The sequence below is a fragment of the Corvus brachyrhynchos genome, unplaced genomic scaffold (genome assembly GCF_000691975.1).
Source record: "Corvus brachyrhynchos isolate BGI_N302 unplaced genomic scaffold, ASM69197v1 scaffold115, whole genome shotgun sequence".
Taxonomy (NCBI): Eukaryota; Metazoa; Chordata; class Aves; order Passeriformes; family Corvidae; genus Corvus; species Corvus brachyrhynchos.
In genome coordinates, this window is record NW_008239553.1 from 11,255,330 (window position 1) to 11,275,335 (window position 20,006).

The window sequence follows — 20,006 nt, forward strand, 5'->3', positions numbered from 1 at the left end:
AGCCCCCTGTCTCGTAGAGCGTAGAACTGAACTTACCTATTAAAGAAAAGGTCAAAAGCAGGTCAAAATTTCCTCATGTTTCATCCCATTGGCAGCAGCTTCTATTCATTAACTTACTACAGAGATCAATTTAGACATCTGAATTCGCATCAGTGTCAAAATATAAAGTGTGATTACACATTAATTTGTCACCAGTGCAGACATTAGCTACACAGTTGTCTTTCATACCATTTTACATAACATATATACCATAACTCCAGTACTGATTTAAAGAGTTTGTATTTACAAGATTGCACCATTAACAGAACAGAGGCACAATGTAAGCTCTTTTCCCCTTAGAGAATAACCACATGAAAAATTTTCAGTGACCAGCTTCTTCAGTTCTTCCCCACCACTAACAGAACCATCAGTAAATCATTCACTATCAGCATTTAAGAACATTTAACTACAACAGAGATAATCCAAGTATCCTGAATAAAATTCTCTTGAGAAGTCCACATCTATTTGAAAAGAAACAAAGACTGAAAGAAGTGACCTGTGATGCTTCATAAGTTAACTTAGGAAACTCAGAAAAGTAAATTGAGGCAGAGATTTATTCTCCAAGCTAGAAACAAATGCTTCAGTGTAAGAACAAAGGACTGCAAACTAACTTCTTAGATAAACCATTTGTACTTCCAAAATACATAATTTTAACAAGGAGCCAAAGATTGTGACTCAAATGATAAATTACCTTACTCAATATGATGTTTTTACAGTACCCTCCTCCCAGCACTGGCCTGATCAGAGAGATAAGCACTGTAATTTCTTTCCCCTGAAGGCCAGGTTCAATATATTTCAGCTCTGAATGCAGGGAACCTGATTTTGAAACTGATCTCGTATTAAATGATCTGCCAACTTCTCTGTCTCTTCTGTCTTAAAACCCTGCTTAAGCCACGATGCAAAACACACAATATTCCAAGATCAGCTTATATAAACAAAAGGAAAAATCCCACTTTGGAGCATGTGAAGAAAAACTGTATACATCCCTCAGCTGTATGTCTTGCAGCTTTTCCTTCTGCTGATACAAGATAACAAGCAGTCCCCGGAGAAATACCTAACAAGAGCAGAGCTTCCAGTCTTTCACATTTCTGTGAGAACATAGCCTCCTTCTAACACAGTGGGTTTTGAATATTTTTTAACACAATATAATCCTGTTCCAGCTTCTCTTCAGACCCACAGACAATTAAGTTTGATTTGGAAGCATTTGAATCTTAGCAGGTTAAATCCCTCCAACTAGATCCTTAAATGCAGTGCAACGAAAAAAAATACTGGTATATTGAAAGTATCTTCATAAAGCTTTCTACCCTCAGAGGGAGCACTTCAGACAAACCAGGCATATCCCACAGCAATGCTCAGAGCCACCATTCCGACAAGACAGTCCACTACATAGCTCAGGAGGCACAGACAGCGTGCGCCAGAGCTCAGTAACACAGCAGCTCCCTCTCAATATTCAATTACATCTGTCATAGGCATAAGCACAAAGCTCACTTGTTAGGGCTTCTTCCTCAATGGCTAAGATTTTAATGAAGTGTTTTAGCTAATTATCTTTTGGTTTTCAATGCAGAGTATAGCAAACAGTTGATAGTGAAGCTTAAAATTTAAACTAGTGGAAGACATGGGGAATCGTCCCACAACTAAAAAAAAAAACAAATCCTTGGTTACAAAGGTTTATTTCTTAACTGTATCAATAAAAAAAAAAAAACAACAGCAAACATGGAGATACTGGATAATATGCTTTGGGTTCCTCTCAGGACAAAAATGTTCACAAATTATTAGGGAAAAGTCTCCTGGGCAACCAGCTGTGATAAAAACCCAGAAGTTTGGGTTAAATTCTTCATGGTTTTGCATTACTGAATAGAGATCCTGGAAATTAAGCTTTTAAGTTTTTAAATTAATGAAATTCTAGTCACAGAAGTTAGAATATACTACTTGGACATATAATGTCCCCTTTTCTTGGGCTGAGAGAACTATTTCAGAAGAAGTTTACTGAACTACTACACTCACTCATATCTACAGTTCCCTGTCACCCAACTTATCTCTAAATCTGTTAAAATTCACTGCATTTATATTGCTGCTGTAAGTACTGCATTGCTGCAGTTAGACATAAACCTGGTGAACAGAGAGGTAGCAAACAGAACACTTAATTCCAATTGTTTATACATGAACTAAAAAATGGATTCAGGATATGTCATGCTTGCAATTCGCCCACCTATTAATATAGGCTTCCTACTGAAAGCTCCCTGGCAAGCAAAGGACAATTTCTCATTAAAACAAAATCTTTTTCTGCCTCCTTTTTTTGTTTTTCTTTTGCTGTTTTTGATTTGGTTTGGTTTTGCTGTTGTTGTTCTGTTGGGGTTTTTTGTTTGGTTAGTTTAAATAAAAAGATTTTTCAGAAAAGCCTCAACTCATCTCAGTAGAAAACTTGACAGGACTGTTCACTGCTGTTGGTGACACAAACTCCAAAGGGTGACTGGAGATAGTATGTCTGAGCCCCAAAGTCACATAAATAAATACTTCTTAAACTCCGTGAGATAGGAACAGCTTCCTCACAGTACACAAATTCTAACACAGAATTTCAGTACTCAAGATTCAATACATATGGCTATACCTAGCATTTTTCTTTACTCTAGTGACTCTCTCCCATTCCTGTGTCTCCCACAACATTCTCTGAAATACTTTGAATAGCATCATATTGAATAAGTTTAAGAAAATATTTTCTCTCTAAAGCCTGTAGTTTTATCAAGTTGTGAACAAATGAGAGACTCCAAAGATTATTTTGCAAACCAGGAAATATGATCAATAGCATGTTTGCCCACTCAACATAAGTGTCTACAACTTCTCCACACACAGACAAAAAAAAAAAAAAAAAAAAAAAAAAGAAAAGGAGAGCTGTAAGTTCTTAGCAAATTAAGGTCAGCCAAAACATATTCCATTTGGACCAGGTTACAATAACAAACCAAGACACTGATACTCAAGGGCACAAGTTCAAAATAGATCTTCATTCTGACATGGAGAAGAAAAGACAAAGGTATTTCCTTTGAAGCAAGTTTCCTTGTTCCAAAAGACCAAAATATGTCATCACCACATGCAGAGACAACCATGTAATAGTTCACACTGTATGAACTCATGTTCCCACAGTTAAGGGCATCAACAAAAGCAATAGGCTGATGAGCTTACACAGACAAGACCTGGAAGACTTAAGTAGCTCAGGATTTAACTAAAATGGGGCTCTGATGGTTTCCTCAGGTAAGTTATCTTCAGTTTGCTTCCCAGTTTTACATCTAATAAACATTACTTTTACTCAAGCCTCTCAGACTAATTCACATGCAAAGGCTTACTGACATGTTGAAATCTGTATCATCATTAGATCCCCATATATTTGTCTACTGCTTCAGTCAGTATTTTTAAAATCCTAGTCAGCAAAACCACAGTCATTAGAATTTGGCTACTTGGAAGACTGCTAGGAGCTTTACTTCCAAAGGTCAAAATTTTACCATCAGCTATGGTATGAAGACTTACATATTTTCAGTTAGAACACTTCAAAGCAGCTCATTTTTTGTTCCTATATGAAGTTTGTCAAAAGAAGAACTTAACCTATTATACCAAATTCCACACTACAACATGGATATTTTCCATAGGAATAATGGGAAGTGAATATTTATTTTCTACATGTACCTTGGAACATGCTCCCACATCCATCCCAAATAAATTACACCCATTTAATTAAAAAAAGGCACTGAGTAACTGCTTCTAAATTGGTTTTAATCAAGTAAGTAACCAGTGAATACATTTGTCTTTAGAGAAAAGTTTTGACATTCAAAACCATTTAACTGCCTTCATGAATTAAAATACTTAAATCTGAAAGATTATTGCTTGTTATACAAACAGTACAACCAGAAGTCCAACATAGCAGCATAATTGTCTTGTAAAACTCTAGATGAGCAGTTCTCTTTAAGCACAAAAGCAATTTAAAAAAATAATCTAGCCAAGGACAAGAGTGTGTTATTTCACCCCTGATTCAGACACTGGGCATCTGTTCTAATAACTCAGTACCTGGATTCCTAACTACTTCACAAATTCTAATTTGAATTTAATCAGTCTTCACTGCAAGGACTGAAAAATCCCACCTGTTTAGAGAATCATATATTAGTGAGAACAAAAAGCATCACTACTGCCACACTGTGCTCTGAAAACCATCATTCACTTAAGTCATAGCACATGCTTTGTTGCTTTTGTGATTTGTATATCAACCCTGCCTATAATCATGGCATTTGGTTTGCCACCTTTCCTTTCTGTCCTGCATTCCTTCTATGATTTATTTCATATTTTCTGCTCCACATCAAGCTGCTTTTCCATCCCTTCAAGTTCTTCCCCCCTCAGCCCTCCAACAACATAATTGACAAAAATCTTCCTACTTTGAACCTGGAAGACTGAAGATAATGCCTCAAAGCATCTCTTGCCTTACTCCCAGAGCAATGCCCAGTTAAAGACAACTGCATCATCACCAGGCCACGTGTGGGACAGGCATAATACAGTGAGGCTCATCCTAGGTAAAAAAAGCCACCAGAATCAAATTAACAGACAAGAAACTTTAAAGCAAACAAAACCAAAAATTGTGTGTCTTGTTAAGTGCTGCAGCTTGACATCAACACAAGTAGAAAAAATGTAGAAGCAGACACTGCATTGGTAAAGGAAAACATGAGCCCTATATATGAAGGCTTTTAAAGTAAATTAATACATGCCTTGCTTGCCTTTCCAAGAGGATTTGAATTAAGAAAATAAACTCTTATGCAGTGGACAGAGAAATATAACCCCATCTGCTATGTTTGTCATTGATATGTCCAGTTGGTGTAAACCAGATTTTGTTTCCATATATTTCCCCACTATTTTCAGGATTTTTTTTTGCCCTGGGCAGTCACAATGATTTCCACAGTAACACAGAATTGGTCATATCTCCTTCATTGCTTTAATTTTTATTCTGATGCTGATCAAGGAAAAAAAAACAAACTACAACCTTCTCCCAACCCAAACCACAGACAATCTAAAGTAATAGGGTCCTCTTTCACAGTAAGATATCTTGGGATAACAGAGCAAAACCAAGAGCCTTAGACTCAATGGAAACAGAAAAATAGTGTTACTTCATCCCTGAGTGTTTAAAAAAAACCCCCAAAACAACAAAAAACCCCCCAAAGAAACTAACCACATTTCCTTTATAAGGAAAGATACTTTCTTGTCAGGCTGGATAAAGGAATCATTCACACGAAAGCTTGCACCATTTTGCCAACTATTTTACTCTTAACAAAAGATAGCACCTGTTACACAAAACCTGCCACACAAACTGGAAAATTTCATTTTGCTAAAATAACACAAGAAGACCCTGCCTATAGCAGCTGCTTTCTCTCAAAGGATTCTAAACAAGACTCTCAGAGTTTCAAACCAGGAAACAAATCCCTATTATACATCAGATTTGTATCTAGCAGACCCTGGAAGTTTTATGCCTTCCAAAGACAATGTGATGTCCCATATAATTGTAAGCACAATATGGACAAAGTTTCAGAAGAATTGAGTCATACAAATTTTTGAAGACTCCAATACACAATAAATACAATGAATACACCTTTTTAGAGAGCCTGAATGCCATGCTGAATTTCATATATGATCTACTTTGATTTCTGCTACAGCATAGTAATATAAGCTCTTAAATAATGTAGACCTACGTTGTGTATTAAATGGCAAATTCTACAGAACTCAACTGTCTTATTTTGGGTAAGATGAACCAAATCCTTCAAATAAATAATGGCAGCCTCAAGAATGTATCTCAACATTAACCTTAGACAGATATAACCAGTATAACAATTTCAGAATTATATTTCAAATATATTTTTTCAAATAAGAAATAAGAGTCCAAATTAAATAAAGAAAATGAGTTTCACGTGACAAGTTTTCATAGTTGAGAGACACATACAAGTACTGAGATTGAAACAATAACACTTCTATCTAGAAAACAGTAAAGCAACAGAATCTACAATGAAAATGATTAGATAACTAGATCATATGTATTTATTACATCTGTAGTTAAATTCTATAAAATATTTCAGTAGGTCAAGGTGGTTTTCAGTTTTGCTAATATTCAATTTTTCCTTATGTTGCAGTTAGATGATGCAGAAGAACGAAGAACTCAGTCAAACTCACATTTAAATGGTTACCAGAGACTGGCAACTCCTGGAGTCTTCCCCATTAGTGGGGTAACATGACAACTCACTTATCTTTTAGAACTGGGTTACAGAAAGGTCTGAAACAAATGCTTTGTCAGTGTTCTGATCAAACCTGTACTTTTAGGTTACTACAGCTGACAGCTGCTCAAAATTCCATCACTAATAATTGTCAGTGTTCAAGATGCCCATTTCAGTAATTCAAGGAAGAGTTACATATTAATGATGAAGTCATAAGTAATTCACGCCATGTACAGATAGCTGCAAAGACCCCTGCCAGGAATTTTTCCAAACCTGCCCCTGTACTACTATGTGGCAGATCAGTCATTTATTAAGACCATCTTAACTTCTCCCTAGCAATTTTATTAGCTGCGTAGAAGTTAATTAAGATGTTAATAATCAAGAATACTACATAAAATGGACCATGAAGAACTAAGGGGCACTATAAAGCTCCATAAAATAATGACATTTGATATAAGAAAGAGTCCAGATTTACTTCCAATACCAAGCTCCTAAATTAAGGTGTACATTAAAAGCAAAGCATTCATTTACATAAGTATTTCTTTTTTGAACAGCAGCTAAGCAACTCATCTAAAAAAGGTAAGATCAAGAATTCTTAGGAGCCATAAGTTTTTTTTTTTTCAGGAACCAGAAGATCCCCAAAGTCTCCATCTCTGCTCAACTTCCTGCAAGACCACAAGAAAAATTTATTACTTGTGTTACATTGTTCAAATCAAGAAAGCTCTCACACCATCATTACTTGTATCTATGTCTCCTTCTTTCTCATCATGCATTTGTTACATAAAGTGTCCAGAAAAGGCGATTGACAAAGGCAACAAACTGATGAACAATATGGCCTTCCTAAAACACACCTACATGATTCAGAAACAAAGCTCAGGTTAGCTGATTTTCACTGCATTATTACCAATAAATCTGCCGTATTAAAACTTCCATGTCACCAAGGTTACATAAGGCCTGCATACCAAGTTCATCGTGCAAACTGCTACCGCCTACAGCAGATGCAGTGGCATGTGATGCTTCTAAGTGGACACTCCCATTTCTCACCAGCAAGGAGGCGCTAGCACCGGGCACAGCTGCCTGGGAAGGGGGGCGGGACTGCACTCTGACCTGGGAGGAGCACTGCTGGCCTTGCTGACCATCTTGAAGGCTACGAGAAAACACGCATTGGGGATACATTACCAGAAAGAAGTGAAAAAGAGCCAGAAGTGAAGCAAAACAAGATTTTTCAGTTTAAAGAGGAAAACTTTTTAAAAGAGTATAGTAGCATTAAGCAGCCAATAGGTAGGGTTAAAGTAACCCCTAAGTTCTGTGTAACAGAGTATTTAGGCACTAGTTACATCAACTAATCTAGAGATACTGTTCCTGTCAACTTCTTAGAAGTAGTAGTGCTTTCTAGTTATCTCCCCAAGTCACCCAACAGGCATACTCTTGCAAGTCTTAATTTCCTAAGGGTGCAAAAGCAAATTACTGGTGGTTAGTTTAACTATAGACTAACCTGAGGTATCACCTATATTTACTACTGACTACTCCAGTCTTCTCACATAAGTTGGGGTCCTTTTTGCTTATTCAGGCATGACTTGATCAGCTGTTTAGCTGGCTGTTTAGGGGGTTTTTTTATTAGTCACAGGACAACACCTTTCTTATTATTAATCCATACTCTAACCAGAAAACATTTTTAAGCTTTGTTAATGGCCATATGATATCACAGACCTTGTCGATAACCAAAGGAATATGTTTGATTCAGAACTACTTTGAACGTATTAAGACTCTCTATAGAAAGTTATTAATTGGCAAAAATTTTAAGTTGATTCTGAAGTTATTTTGAAGTAATAGCAAAAGCTTTATTACTCACCAAAACACAGGTTTTAAAAAGTCAACCTGGGCTTCAGAGAAATTCGTACATTTATAGTTATGAGCAGACAATGTTTGAAAATGTTAATTCTCTTCACAGACTTCCATTACAAAACTACTTTATAAAGCTATTTACTAAAGCTAGATTTTTAAATAGCTTTTTTAATATTAAATTTTTAATATTAGATATGACAAAGTGTCACTATATATCAGACCATCTTTGCAAGAGCAGTGGTTTTATTATCCTTCATTTTGTGGATTTAAAGAATTTATATTATACAGTCATTAGCTGTGGCATTATCTTAGATAAAAGGTTTTGTATTTTAAAGACTGGAAAATAGCTTAAGCACTCTTTTGAAGAACAATATGTACCACCTGTTGCTTTTAACACTTCACTATTTACAGTGTGATGCTACAGTTGGCAAATGAGGCAACTAAAAAAAAAATCTTACTAAGTTGAAGGGTTATATCTGATGTACTTGCTTTTAACAGTATTTTCTACATCACCTACTTTTCAGTTCTTTTGTTAGAGCATCACTGGAAAACAAAATATGGATAAGAATAGGTGTTAAGAAAAGCTCATGCAAAATAATGCAGACATGCACACAGCTCAGGAGGATAAGAACTGCAACTCATTTATTGTATTCTAACGTATTTTAATCTGAAATTCAAATTCAGTGTTTTGTCACTGTACACAAGGCTTTCAGTGAGCAATGCAGCAACAAAAGCCCTAGGGAAGTTCACAGATGCGCCAACCTTCACTGTGTTCTTTAAGTGTTATCAGCAACACCAAAACAATGCTAAACAATGCTGCTTTCCCATAAATAGCAGGTACATATCAAGAGGTATATACACAGCTGCCCTTTGAATAGTTATCCAAATCTGTCACAATTAAAAAATCCCACCAAAGTATTGATGTCAACTAATTGCACAGATATGCAAAAAAGGTGCTTATTCTCTGACTAACTGATAATTGTAAAAATAAAATTCTGCTTCATACAGTCACTTACACACATGCATACACCACTGACTACATGGGATGCCAATGCATACTTATTTTTTAAGTGCCCAAAACACTGCTGACATTTAGACAGGACAAAAGCAGGGGTAGATGGTATTTTATGGGGGATTTGGGGTTTGTTTTGTTTTTAAGGTTACCAGGCAAAATAATCTTGTGTCTAATTTAGCATCAAACTATCAGATATTACTAGACCAGGTTTTACTTGTTTACCATTGCCAAACTCACACATATATAATGTCATTGTCTTTTCCTAAAGATTTCACAGAAGAAATGAGAAGTAATTGCAATCATGGATAGGAAATTTAAAAAGAAATCACGTTTAATGCAACGCGTCCTAGGGACCATTCCCCCAACATCCAATTTTATGACAGAGTTAGAAGATTAGAGATTAAAGTTTTGCTGGCAAGAATAAGAAACACATATCATCAGGGCAACTAAAGATTAGTAAATCTAATACTCTTAGAAGTTAAATATCTGAAGTAATGGATTAGCAATATCAGAAACTAGACTGGGGCAGCTCACCAACAGCATACAGGAGTGATGTCAGTACAATCACAGCAATATTTTGAAAACTTCTTAGTGGTAACCGGCTAAAAATGTCTCTTTATTTCTTCACATTTGTTCTTTAGGCATAATTTCTTTTCTTTTAAATCTTTCTTAAGGGTCTCCTCCTTCCAGTAACACAGAATTTACACTAAAATTAAGCCACCCATACAGAGGAAAGGTTTTTTTTTTAGACTGTTCATCTAGAAATTAGAACACTAATAAATTTTTTTTTTCAGATACATTCAACAGTTGATAGCTCAAATGGAATTTGTGTCAAACAAATAGGAAAGCACTTTGGTGTCTGGTTGGGCAATTTAACTCCACTCCAAGGAGCAGTCATTTAGCATCACGAACAGCACTTTGAGTAAATTAACCTCACTAAGTACTCAATTCTGATTATGTTTATATTATGAAGTATTTTTGGTAATGTATGTCATTATGTTAGTGAAAGTACAGTAAGCAGTTTGGGTTTTTTTAATTTAGAATGGAACAAACTTACATAACAAAGATGCTTAGAGGAAATACAAGGCTAGAATATTTAACCTGCTATTTCACCCTTGAACATCTTGTCTGATTGAAAAGTTACTCCCACTTCACAAAGTGAAATTCATGGTTCACAAAGTTACTTCACAGTCTCTCACTGAAGTCAAGCGAAAGCCATGGGAACCTTAATGACTGCACTAACATGTGAAATGAGGCAGCTGTCAACCACAGTTTAAAACAGTCCTTTATTTTCCCTACTTTATACCTACAAGAAAGGAAACACTTTTCTAACTAATACACAGTTGAGGAGCTTGCATCAGTCTGCACAGCCTCTTATGCAGCAATACACAAAACTGCACTACCCTCCTTTATAAAAAGGAAAACAAAAAAAAAAAAATCAGAGGCAAGTGAAAGCAACCATTTAAAGCAAAAGCGATCTGAAAGAATACAAAGTTCTATCATCCTCCACTATGAAGTAAATCACTAGCTTGAAGTTGAACACCCTACATTCAGCAAGACCAAAAGCTTAACAAAAAAATTCTGAAATTACATGATTAGTGCTTCATACTGCACTAGCCACTAAAAACACACCTAACTAGTTTCAGTTCTTGATATGACAAAAGTCAATCCTTCACTTGTTAGATTTCTAGGTACCATTCTTGCAATCCCCCTGTGCCTGAGGAAAATTTGCAAATGCAGTCCCTCAAGTATTTCAGTGATATGACAAAGATAGCACAATTCTTCTGCCATCCTCTATTGTAAGTATCTTCTTTTTACTTGTTCAGTTTCTACAGCTTTCGCTAGTTCAAAAAAATTACATAAATATTCCCAAAACACAAAAACAGTTTAGCATACAAAGGAAGAATATATAACATATTCAATTACTCCTACATATTTATCACATAACTGAAGGAAGCATTACTTTGATACTTATAGGGGATGTTCTTACAGGTCATGTTCTCCTCACCAGATTCTCCAATATCATAAGCAACCAAAAAATTGAAAGACTTAAAACACAAGTTTAAAAACTTATTGTGGCTGCTGTTTCTACTGTTCAGGCTGACAGATCAAACAGAGCCACTGTATGTAACAAATCACTAGGCTGAGCATTGTAAACAAAGGGGCAGTAAAGGCTGGGGGACTCCTGAGATACATGTACACAGTACATTTCAAACATTGCTGAGGCATGCAAAGTGCCACACAATTAGATTTAATACTAAGCAATACTGGGCATTCTATTCACTTCATTATTTCTCTTCTGCTGTAAAAAGCTGCAGATCTTCATAAAGGTTTACCTGTATTTCAGATTTGGAGCCTCCATATGTACTTAGCTCTTTATAACGTTCTGTCACTTTGCTTATCTCTCACAATCTACAGATGTGAGGCATGATCACAGAACTAGTCCCTAATGCTTACTTTCTTCAAGAAAACCAAAATGGGGAGTGCTGATACTGTTATCTTGGGTTTTTCTCATTGATTGAAAGTAAAAGTTTCTAAAATTTTTGATAAAAACCACTGAGGCTAAGTTTGTTAACATTAGTTAATTTTTATATCAATCTGAAAACAGCTGTAACATGTTAGAGACTGACTATCCTGATCATTTTTAAAATAGTGCCACAGATACATGCACAATTCAACAAGCCCACAGTGACATGCAGTGACAGCTCAAGGTTATGGTGGGGAAGGAAGTAAAAAGTGCTTTTCTGGCAACACTGGTGGGTGTGGGGAAGTGGTCTGCTGCATGCATGCTAAATATGGTGGAACATTTAGATACCCTACCTGAGGGGTGATCCGATGAGCAATGTAGGAGGGGTAGGGTTACTCCCTGCATTGTGCCGGCGTCGTACTGCCTGACGCCTAAATGTGCTGCGTTCACGGCGAAATGTCACTGTCTCCTCGCTGGCTTGTGCTGCTGCATCAAGACAGACTTTAGGTCAAATAAGAACCCATCCTAGTTACGTACACAGTAACTTAAGACTCCTCTCTTCCCTCTGACCCTCCCCAAGTTAACAACTTGACTTGCAACAACAAAAGTAGCTTATGCCCTAACTGTTCAAATAAGCTGCCTCAAGACAGGATCACAACACACAGTTATTAGCAAACATCTCAGGGGTTGGGGGAGTGTTCTTGAATATACAGCTTACTTTTTTTTTTTACCCCCAGATCCAAACAGCCAGGTTGCAAAAGATAGCCCAAATCTTTTCTGTTTACACATGGCAGGAAGAGACAACTGACCTCACCCTTTATCTCACTGAACAGATAATTAAGAAGAAGCCTAAAGGACAACCGAAGTTGTCTACCACTTCTCACCATTATCTTCTCAATTTTATAACTTCTAACAAATAGGTAGGGTTGAGGTTAACCTCATCACAACTCTTTCAGGAGACAAAACAAGAGGGGCTTCTTTTTTTTTTTTTTCTCATAAGCATCAAGGGATACATGTTGCTCCTTCTAGACTAGTTACAATATAATTTACAGAGGCAGGAGGTTGAGAGTAAGTGAGAGTACTTTTTTTGTAAGGACTGATGGTTTTGTTATTTCAACTCCCCAAACAAAAGGTTTGGTTATAAAGCAACATCATAAAAACCAGTTTGTATGTACTCAAGGGATTAAAATATTTATCTACATATTATCCCCCAAAATCCAGCTGTGTTCCTTAAGCTCTACAGTCTGAACAGCTTCAGATTTGGACTGCTTCATGGTGTGTCTACAATCTGAGAATTCTTCCTCCTAAGCCAAGGAAGCTCCTAGCCATTTTGAATGCAGAGCACTAAAGAGCTCAAAAACGAATGGGCCACAGAGCAAATAGGGTTTGGCAGGCAAGTGAAGGAAGAGAAAAAAAAATTGACATGAAGTCAGTGCAAGAGGAGAATCACTACCTTGACAGGGAAGTCACAACCTGGTAGCCAAGAAGGCTGTACTAGAGTGAGAAAACCAAGAATTCTGTCAAACAAAAAAAAACAAACACCCCCTCTCCCCCACCCCAAAAAAACCCCCAAAACACAGAGAGCAATGGCAGAAATACTACAGGCAGAGTAACCCATACGCACCTCAGCACATTTCAAGTTACAACACTGCTGTCATTAAGCTTTCAACACTTACCAGCAAAGATTCTAATGCTGGTCTACAGGAAACAACAACCTATAACAACCTACTACTGTTGTGTAGTACTGCCATAGCTCAAGCAATAAAGACTGAAGCAAGAGTTTAATTCCCATGAACCACAGGTTACCAAATGAATTCTCTGAGGCTATAATCTATAGTTTGCTTTAAAACAAAAGAAGCTACATGAAGAGATACACTTCAACACCAACATTCAAGTTACAAGCATTTCATTACCAAAACTAGAGAAGTTAAGGGCATCCTTAATTCAGTCCTTTCCTGTACTTTCAGGAAAATGAGGGATTGCTCATTCTCTCCTCATTCCTCTCCACAAGTGTTTTCACAATTCTAATAATGAATAGATTATACTACCTTTTCAGGGTATTTCAGCAAGAATTCAATAGATTTCTCCTGTGGTTTAATATACAGCTTTATTTTAATACACTGCCTAATTTCTTAAAGCATTTCTTCGTAGCTCTCATACTTGAAGTACAAAGCAAGTGAGCCACACTAAAGACAGACTGAATCCTGACACAACGTCAAAACTGCCCATTAATTTTGGGTGACAATTTGTAAAGCTCATTTTTTCTAGGATACACATCAGCATATAAAAATTCGTATTTACAACACAGCTACCACTGAGTTCAGATGTAAAAGCAATTCTGATAATCAGACCATAGTTAAGCAACCTGAAATAAAGAACAGCGACTAGTCATAACTGCAGTGTAAGTATCTGAATTACTATTACCATTAAAACATGGTAAACATCAGCATTGCATCTTAATTACCATTTGCAACTACTTAGCAAAAGCAGTGTTCAAGTGCAATTCTTTAAGGTAGCATACTTAACACTGACATCTGTTTTTCTTTAATAAACATCATCTTCTGCAATAACTGAAGCAGAGACTATGGAAACACAATAGGTCCTTCCTATATAGCTCCAATTTATCACTAAAGCAAGTCTATCTCAGAACTAACAGAGGCAATGTCCTGTGAGGAAACTAGAGATACAAATGTGCTTGAAGATAAAATAAAATGAAAAAAACTCCTATGTACTTGGGGATTAAATTCAAAGCTGTACAGGCAAACAGCTTTGGGATTTTCTAACCTTTTATTATCTCATTTTAACTTTTAAAATCAAAGTAGATTTTGGTGTAGCTTTCTACCTGTTTTGCCATGGGATTTTTGATTTATCATCTTCAAACTTTTGTTCAATGCACATCTTTTATACACACTCTTCCTGAATGTAGGTGGTGACATCCAGGGTCACTACACGACTCAACAAGTTTTTGAAAAGACTGCACGGCTTTTCAGACCAACAAGCTTCAAGTCCGCTAACATTACCCAACATTGCAAGAAACTGCATGTTGAAAACATGACTAAGGAAGTAAAAAAAAAAAAAAAGCTAGCTGAGCAAAGAGGATTAGCACGAAGTGTGGAAAGCCAAACTGAGCAAAGTTTGCTTTTGGTTGTACAGGAAAACCAAAGGGGTTGTGGTTTTATTTTCTTTGTTGTATTGGTCTTTTTCATTTGCTCAGTTTTGGGGAGGCTTTTTGGTGGGTTTTTTTTTAATATTTCATAAAAGACACACAATTTAAAATACATTTATACCAGTATGGAGAGCTATTTATGTTAATTCGTATTATTTGTGTTTCTACTTGCCCTTAATGAGGAGGAGCAGTGCAACTGCTTGTGAGTTCACCAGCAGGAAGTTAAGACAAAGTTCCTAACTTACCCTCTACAATGATCTGAGAGCAGTTTTTTCATCTTTTAATATAAATAAGCTTTCTTTAATATTTATGATGTGTCACACACACTTCTCCAATACTGCTACTTAAAATAACTTATCCTAGTCTCCAGAAATGTAAGATCCAACATCTACAATCATGTACAAAATCTAGATGTAACAGGAAGAGGTAACACAGGTAATGCTCTTAAAGTTCCTGCTTACTTTAGTTAAATCAGTAGAGGAAGACAAGCTTTTTAGCTTACAGAATGTTTGTTAAAAGGCGCTCTATGGGGTTTTTTTATTCTACACTTGTGTTGAATCACTACACTTAATGTCAAGAAATTTAAGCACTTCCTCTGCATGTTGTCATATGAATATGAGTCCCCAACATTATCTATTCTGAAGAACTGAAAAGTCATGTTTGAAGTTCAAGGTGCACAAATTACAAATACAAACCTACACCCCAGAGATCAATAATGTAAGAGGTGGAAACCTAGTGACAACCTTGTGGCAAACTTAACCCCTCACACACCTATTCCCAAATATAATACATTTAATTTCAAAGAAGAAATAATGACACTTGTATCTGTTAATGAATATGTTTGCACGGATGGTTGCATTAAAATTAATCTTTTTAACACTTCTGATTGGAAAAGAGCCAATTAGCAGTTACACACTTAAAAAGTCACATGGATATCATTTTGTCATCAGACACTTGAACTGATACCCTACATGAAACCTTTTTACATTCACCTGTGTAGCTTCTCTAGGTTTTAAACAGAACTGAAGACTCTCAGTTTTACACTACAACTACACAACTGTTGTGTAAGACACCTAGCTTTAAGAAACAAAGTACAAATATTTTCTTTTGAACAGGAACATTTATACAAAATCAAACCAAAACCTTTGCAACATCTCCCTGCAGCTAGTTACCACTGCTTTTAACCAAAACTTAGAACACAGAAGCTTAAGAAGCACAACATGCAAAAGCAGAACTGCCAAAATTTTATTGCATTGACAAGACCATTTCATTTTGCTACCAAAAAATGCTAAACCCAGTGCCTTACACAATTTCTGAAATACAGACAAATTCTCCATAAGAAGATTCCTGGAAAGATATGGTATGAAAGTAATACAAAGGTGAAGTATCCATGTGGAAAACCATAAAGTTCTTAGGATAAAAATTGCAAACATCAGTTTAACTAGAAAGCAAGAAAAAACCTACCACAGCAGAAAGTCTCCTACTCTTCTCAGGAAAGAAGGAAAAAAAAAAGAAACAACCAACCAAAAAACACTACACCCCTCTCCCCATCACTTAAAGCCTAGATGGTTTTGAACATTAGTCAGGTTAAGCATGGTTAAAGGTGCACACACAACCTGAGTGATGCTTGGACATGCCATTTCTCAGCCTACCAAATGGGAAATTGTGACCTAACTATTTTCAGTCACTAATTACTAAGCCTACAAATTCTCAGCAAGAGCTGGAATGAATAGTTTTTAGCTCATGCACTTACATAAGCAATGAAATCTGTCTTCTAACACAGAACATACTTTGCCAAACCAAACAGCTGAAATATTGTTCTTCTGTATTGAGCATCTGTATCTCATTCGTGTTCAAAACCTGAGAGAAGAAGTACTTCACATGCACTTACGGACTAGCACTATCATTCTCCTCACTGTTGAGGCATTTATAGTTTATTTTCACATGCCCTGACACTGTATTAAAAACCATACTTGAAAGATACCCCAGCAGAAAAAAGCAGTCTGTTCAGTCCGTATCTTCAGTATGCAGCTGTTTATCACCATGTTATTACACACCTTAATAAAACCTACAGTTGCAGTGATTACTTATACTTCTCTGATTAAAAAAAAAATCAAAATATTGGCTCAGAGTATTATAACTTACTGTGGATATTTAATGAAAAATATCACTAATGACTACTTCTGAAGAACAGAGATGTGGGCAGCAAAGGAAAAACAATGAAGAACAGATCTCCAAGTTACAAACTTTTGCTAGAAAATAGTGCAGAAGAAAACAACACACAATTTAGGAAAGAAAGTAAAGCCCAAGACTTCAGTGTTGTGGTTGCATTTATTAAAAAAAAAAGTCTGAAACTAGCCTGGAGAAATATTTACAATTATGACAAAACAGTCACTACAACCATCTGAAAAGCAAAACACCATCAAGGAGGGAACAAGCAGGACAATAAAACCATCTGGTTTGAATTCTGAACCAAGTATTTTTACAGACCAGCTTGACAGTAAAATTTTTATACTAAGGCTAAAGATAAAACTAGGAGTCTTAGTTATTCTACTTCATTGTACTTTCCACTTGAATTATTCCACTTTTAAAAACATTAGGCTACTCACATAGACCTCTTGAATATAATGCTGATGGACTTCAGGTCAGAAGAACTAAAGCTAAACCTCATCTGATCCCCTGCCCAATACAGACCCTATACCCTGGGATTTGGGTATCGATACCTAGTATTATGTTCATGTAGTAGACAGACGTTTGTAATTGACATTAATCTGTATTAAAGTTAGTTCTGACTTTGTATTTAGGTTTATTCACCTTAAGGAAAAGTTGCTGTAAATCTTCAGAACACAGCATTTCCAGCATACGTGGCATACTATGTTAGTGTAGCATACACACAACATCATGACTGCATTACATGGCCTTAACTAAAAAACCAAATGTTAATTAGTGGCCAACTTCAATACATTCTGAAGTTTCATCTCACAGCTACATTTTGCAGCAATGTGAGCAATTCCATCACAGCTCAGAGCTTTCAGAATTTTCTTGCTTATATGCATACCAATAAACCCAGGTACATCTACAAAGTAGCATGAAGATGCAGCTTCATTTTTATCTAGTATCAAAAATTCCTATTCAGCTCCTGTTTGAGATGAATACTTAGCAAATACATGAGCAACACATGTCAACAAAATGGAACCACTATTCCCAAATCAAGCAAAAGTCATCTAATGAAAGCCTCTGTATTACCCATAAATACCAAAAAAGGGACAGAACAGGATCAAGTCCCCACAAAATTAACTAAAATTTTGCTTTACTAGAAGTGGTTAACAATTAATAGATGCATGACTCATTCCAAGTGTTATTTCATCGGTAAGTTCCAAAACTGCAGAAATTCCACAGTAGCCTCATATCATTCCCAACACTGTCTACATCTTTAAGTGTCTAAAGGTAGCTATCCGACCTCTACTGAGATGACAAGATATCCATCCAACATCAGAAGGAACTCTGCAAAACTCAACCTTCACACAAAAAAGCTGTGGCAGTACAGTATAATGCTTTCCAAGTCAGATATTGAAAAGGGCTAATAATAAAAATTCTGTCATGCTTGAACCAAATGTCATGTGCATTACAACTCCGCTAGTTAATATCTAAAAAATTCAAGTAATGGAATACAATCTTTTGCTTCCAATAAAGAATCTCATCCAGAAGAGAGCCCTTTCTACAGCTGATCTGCTTACCTGGGTCCAGTTACTGCTGGATACATTAATAGAGATAGCCAACACACATGCAACCTGATCACAGGAACTTCACACATTTTTCAGTTTCTACCATTTCTAAACTCCAATTTCTCATGCAAAACTGTTTGGTTTAGTCATTTGAGCATGAACTGGTAGATGCACAGAAAACAAGATCAGAAGCCCCATCTTCTGTAATTATATTAATTCTATCTGCAGGAAAACATAGCAAAAACTAAAGCCATCAGAAGCGTGGAACAGCTCTACAACACAGGCAATTGAGTCATGACATAGACCATATGCAGCATCAGCATAGTAGGAAAAAGTAATATATTGCTAGCAGCTGACATGACCATTGGCTGAATAACAGAGAACTGAATTTTAGTAATTGCAGGCAGACATGCTAAGCCTGTATGTACAAATACACACAGACTGAAGAGATGAACAGGTTTCCATGTGTCACATGAAACACAAGACTAATCCAAACTCACAAAGCCCTATTTTGCCTGCCTGTAGAGATGTACTGCAAACCTCAAAACACAGAAAACAGTATCAGCTGTTACTTCAATATTGCTATGCAATGTACAGAAGGAAAAATGCATCACACTACGTGCAGTTTTATTTGTATCTCAAGAACTCTAAGTAAATAAACCTTAAATTACAGCAAGCTGTAAAACAGAGTAGCAACTTAAAGGGCACATCTTTTACAGTTAATATAGAACTGGAGAGAAGATTTGACTTTTCAGGCCAGCTCAAGTGCACAAAACATCACTGTGTTATATACAGCATTATGGCGGCTCTTTAAACAGTTACAAACAGCAATCCAGAAACAGCACACATCTGACACAAATGAGGCACAGGACAGTGCAAAGGGGGTATTTCCAAAATATCACTAGACATCTGAACAACTTCAACTAACCCATGACTCATCAATTCACTAGCTACTTTTGGAGTCTGAATAGTTAAACAAGGATAACTACTGTAAGACATCTTCCATTTTTTGTTACACATCCACCACATACACTTAACTTCAGAATGTTCAGATGCTGTTTCTCTGTATTTTGATGAATTGCAAATCCTATTCGAATGCACATACTATCTTACAGCAAGTGAGTCATTCACCACTTCCTGGCATAATAATAAAGAAATGAAACTACTAAGTTGTATCTGCAGAAGTGAAATATGTACAAGTTTGTATAGCATCCTGCTTAGTGGAAGATTAGTAAAGGCCATATCCATTACGAAACACATTTTAGTAGTTACACAAACAAGAATGTACTTCTTAGTTTAGTCCCTAAAGACTGAAGGATAAAATGAAGTTATAATTACTGATTTAAGTCATATTTGAAAAACAGGAACTGAAAGTTGCTGACTAGAAAAGAGGAGGTGGTATTAATATCAGTCTTTTAGTTATCCAGTGTGCACCTGTTAATTATTTGTTTCAGAAAGTTATCATAACCAATCACAGACATTTAAAAATATTTATATAAAATTATAAAACAATCCT

General features: G+C 36.1%; 1 protein-coding gene across 1 annotated transcript in view; it reads right to left on the reverse strand.

Moving 5' to 3' along the window:
- Positions 1–20,006, reverse strand: part of PCNX1 (pecanex homolog 1 (Drosophila)) — an 82,714-nt gene that overhangs the window by 46,656 nt on the left and 16,052 nt on the right. Inside the window, 1 exon segment of the mRNA XM_017741779.1 lies at positions 11,953–12,085. Coding sequence (XP_017597268.1) covers positions 11,953–12,085 — 133 coding nt within the window.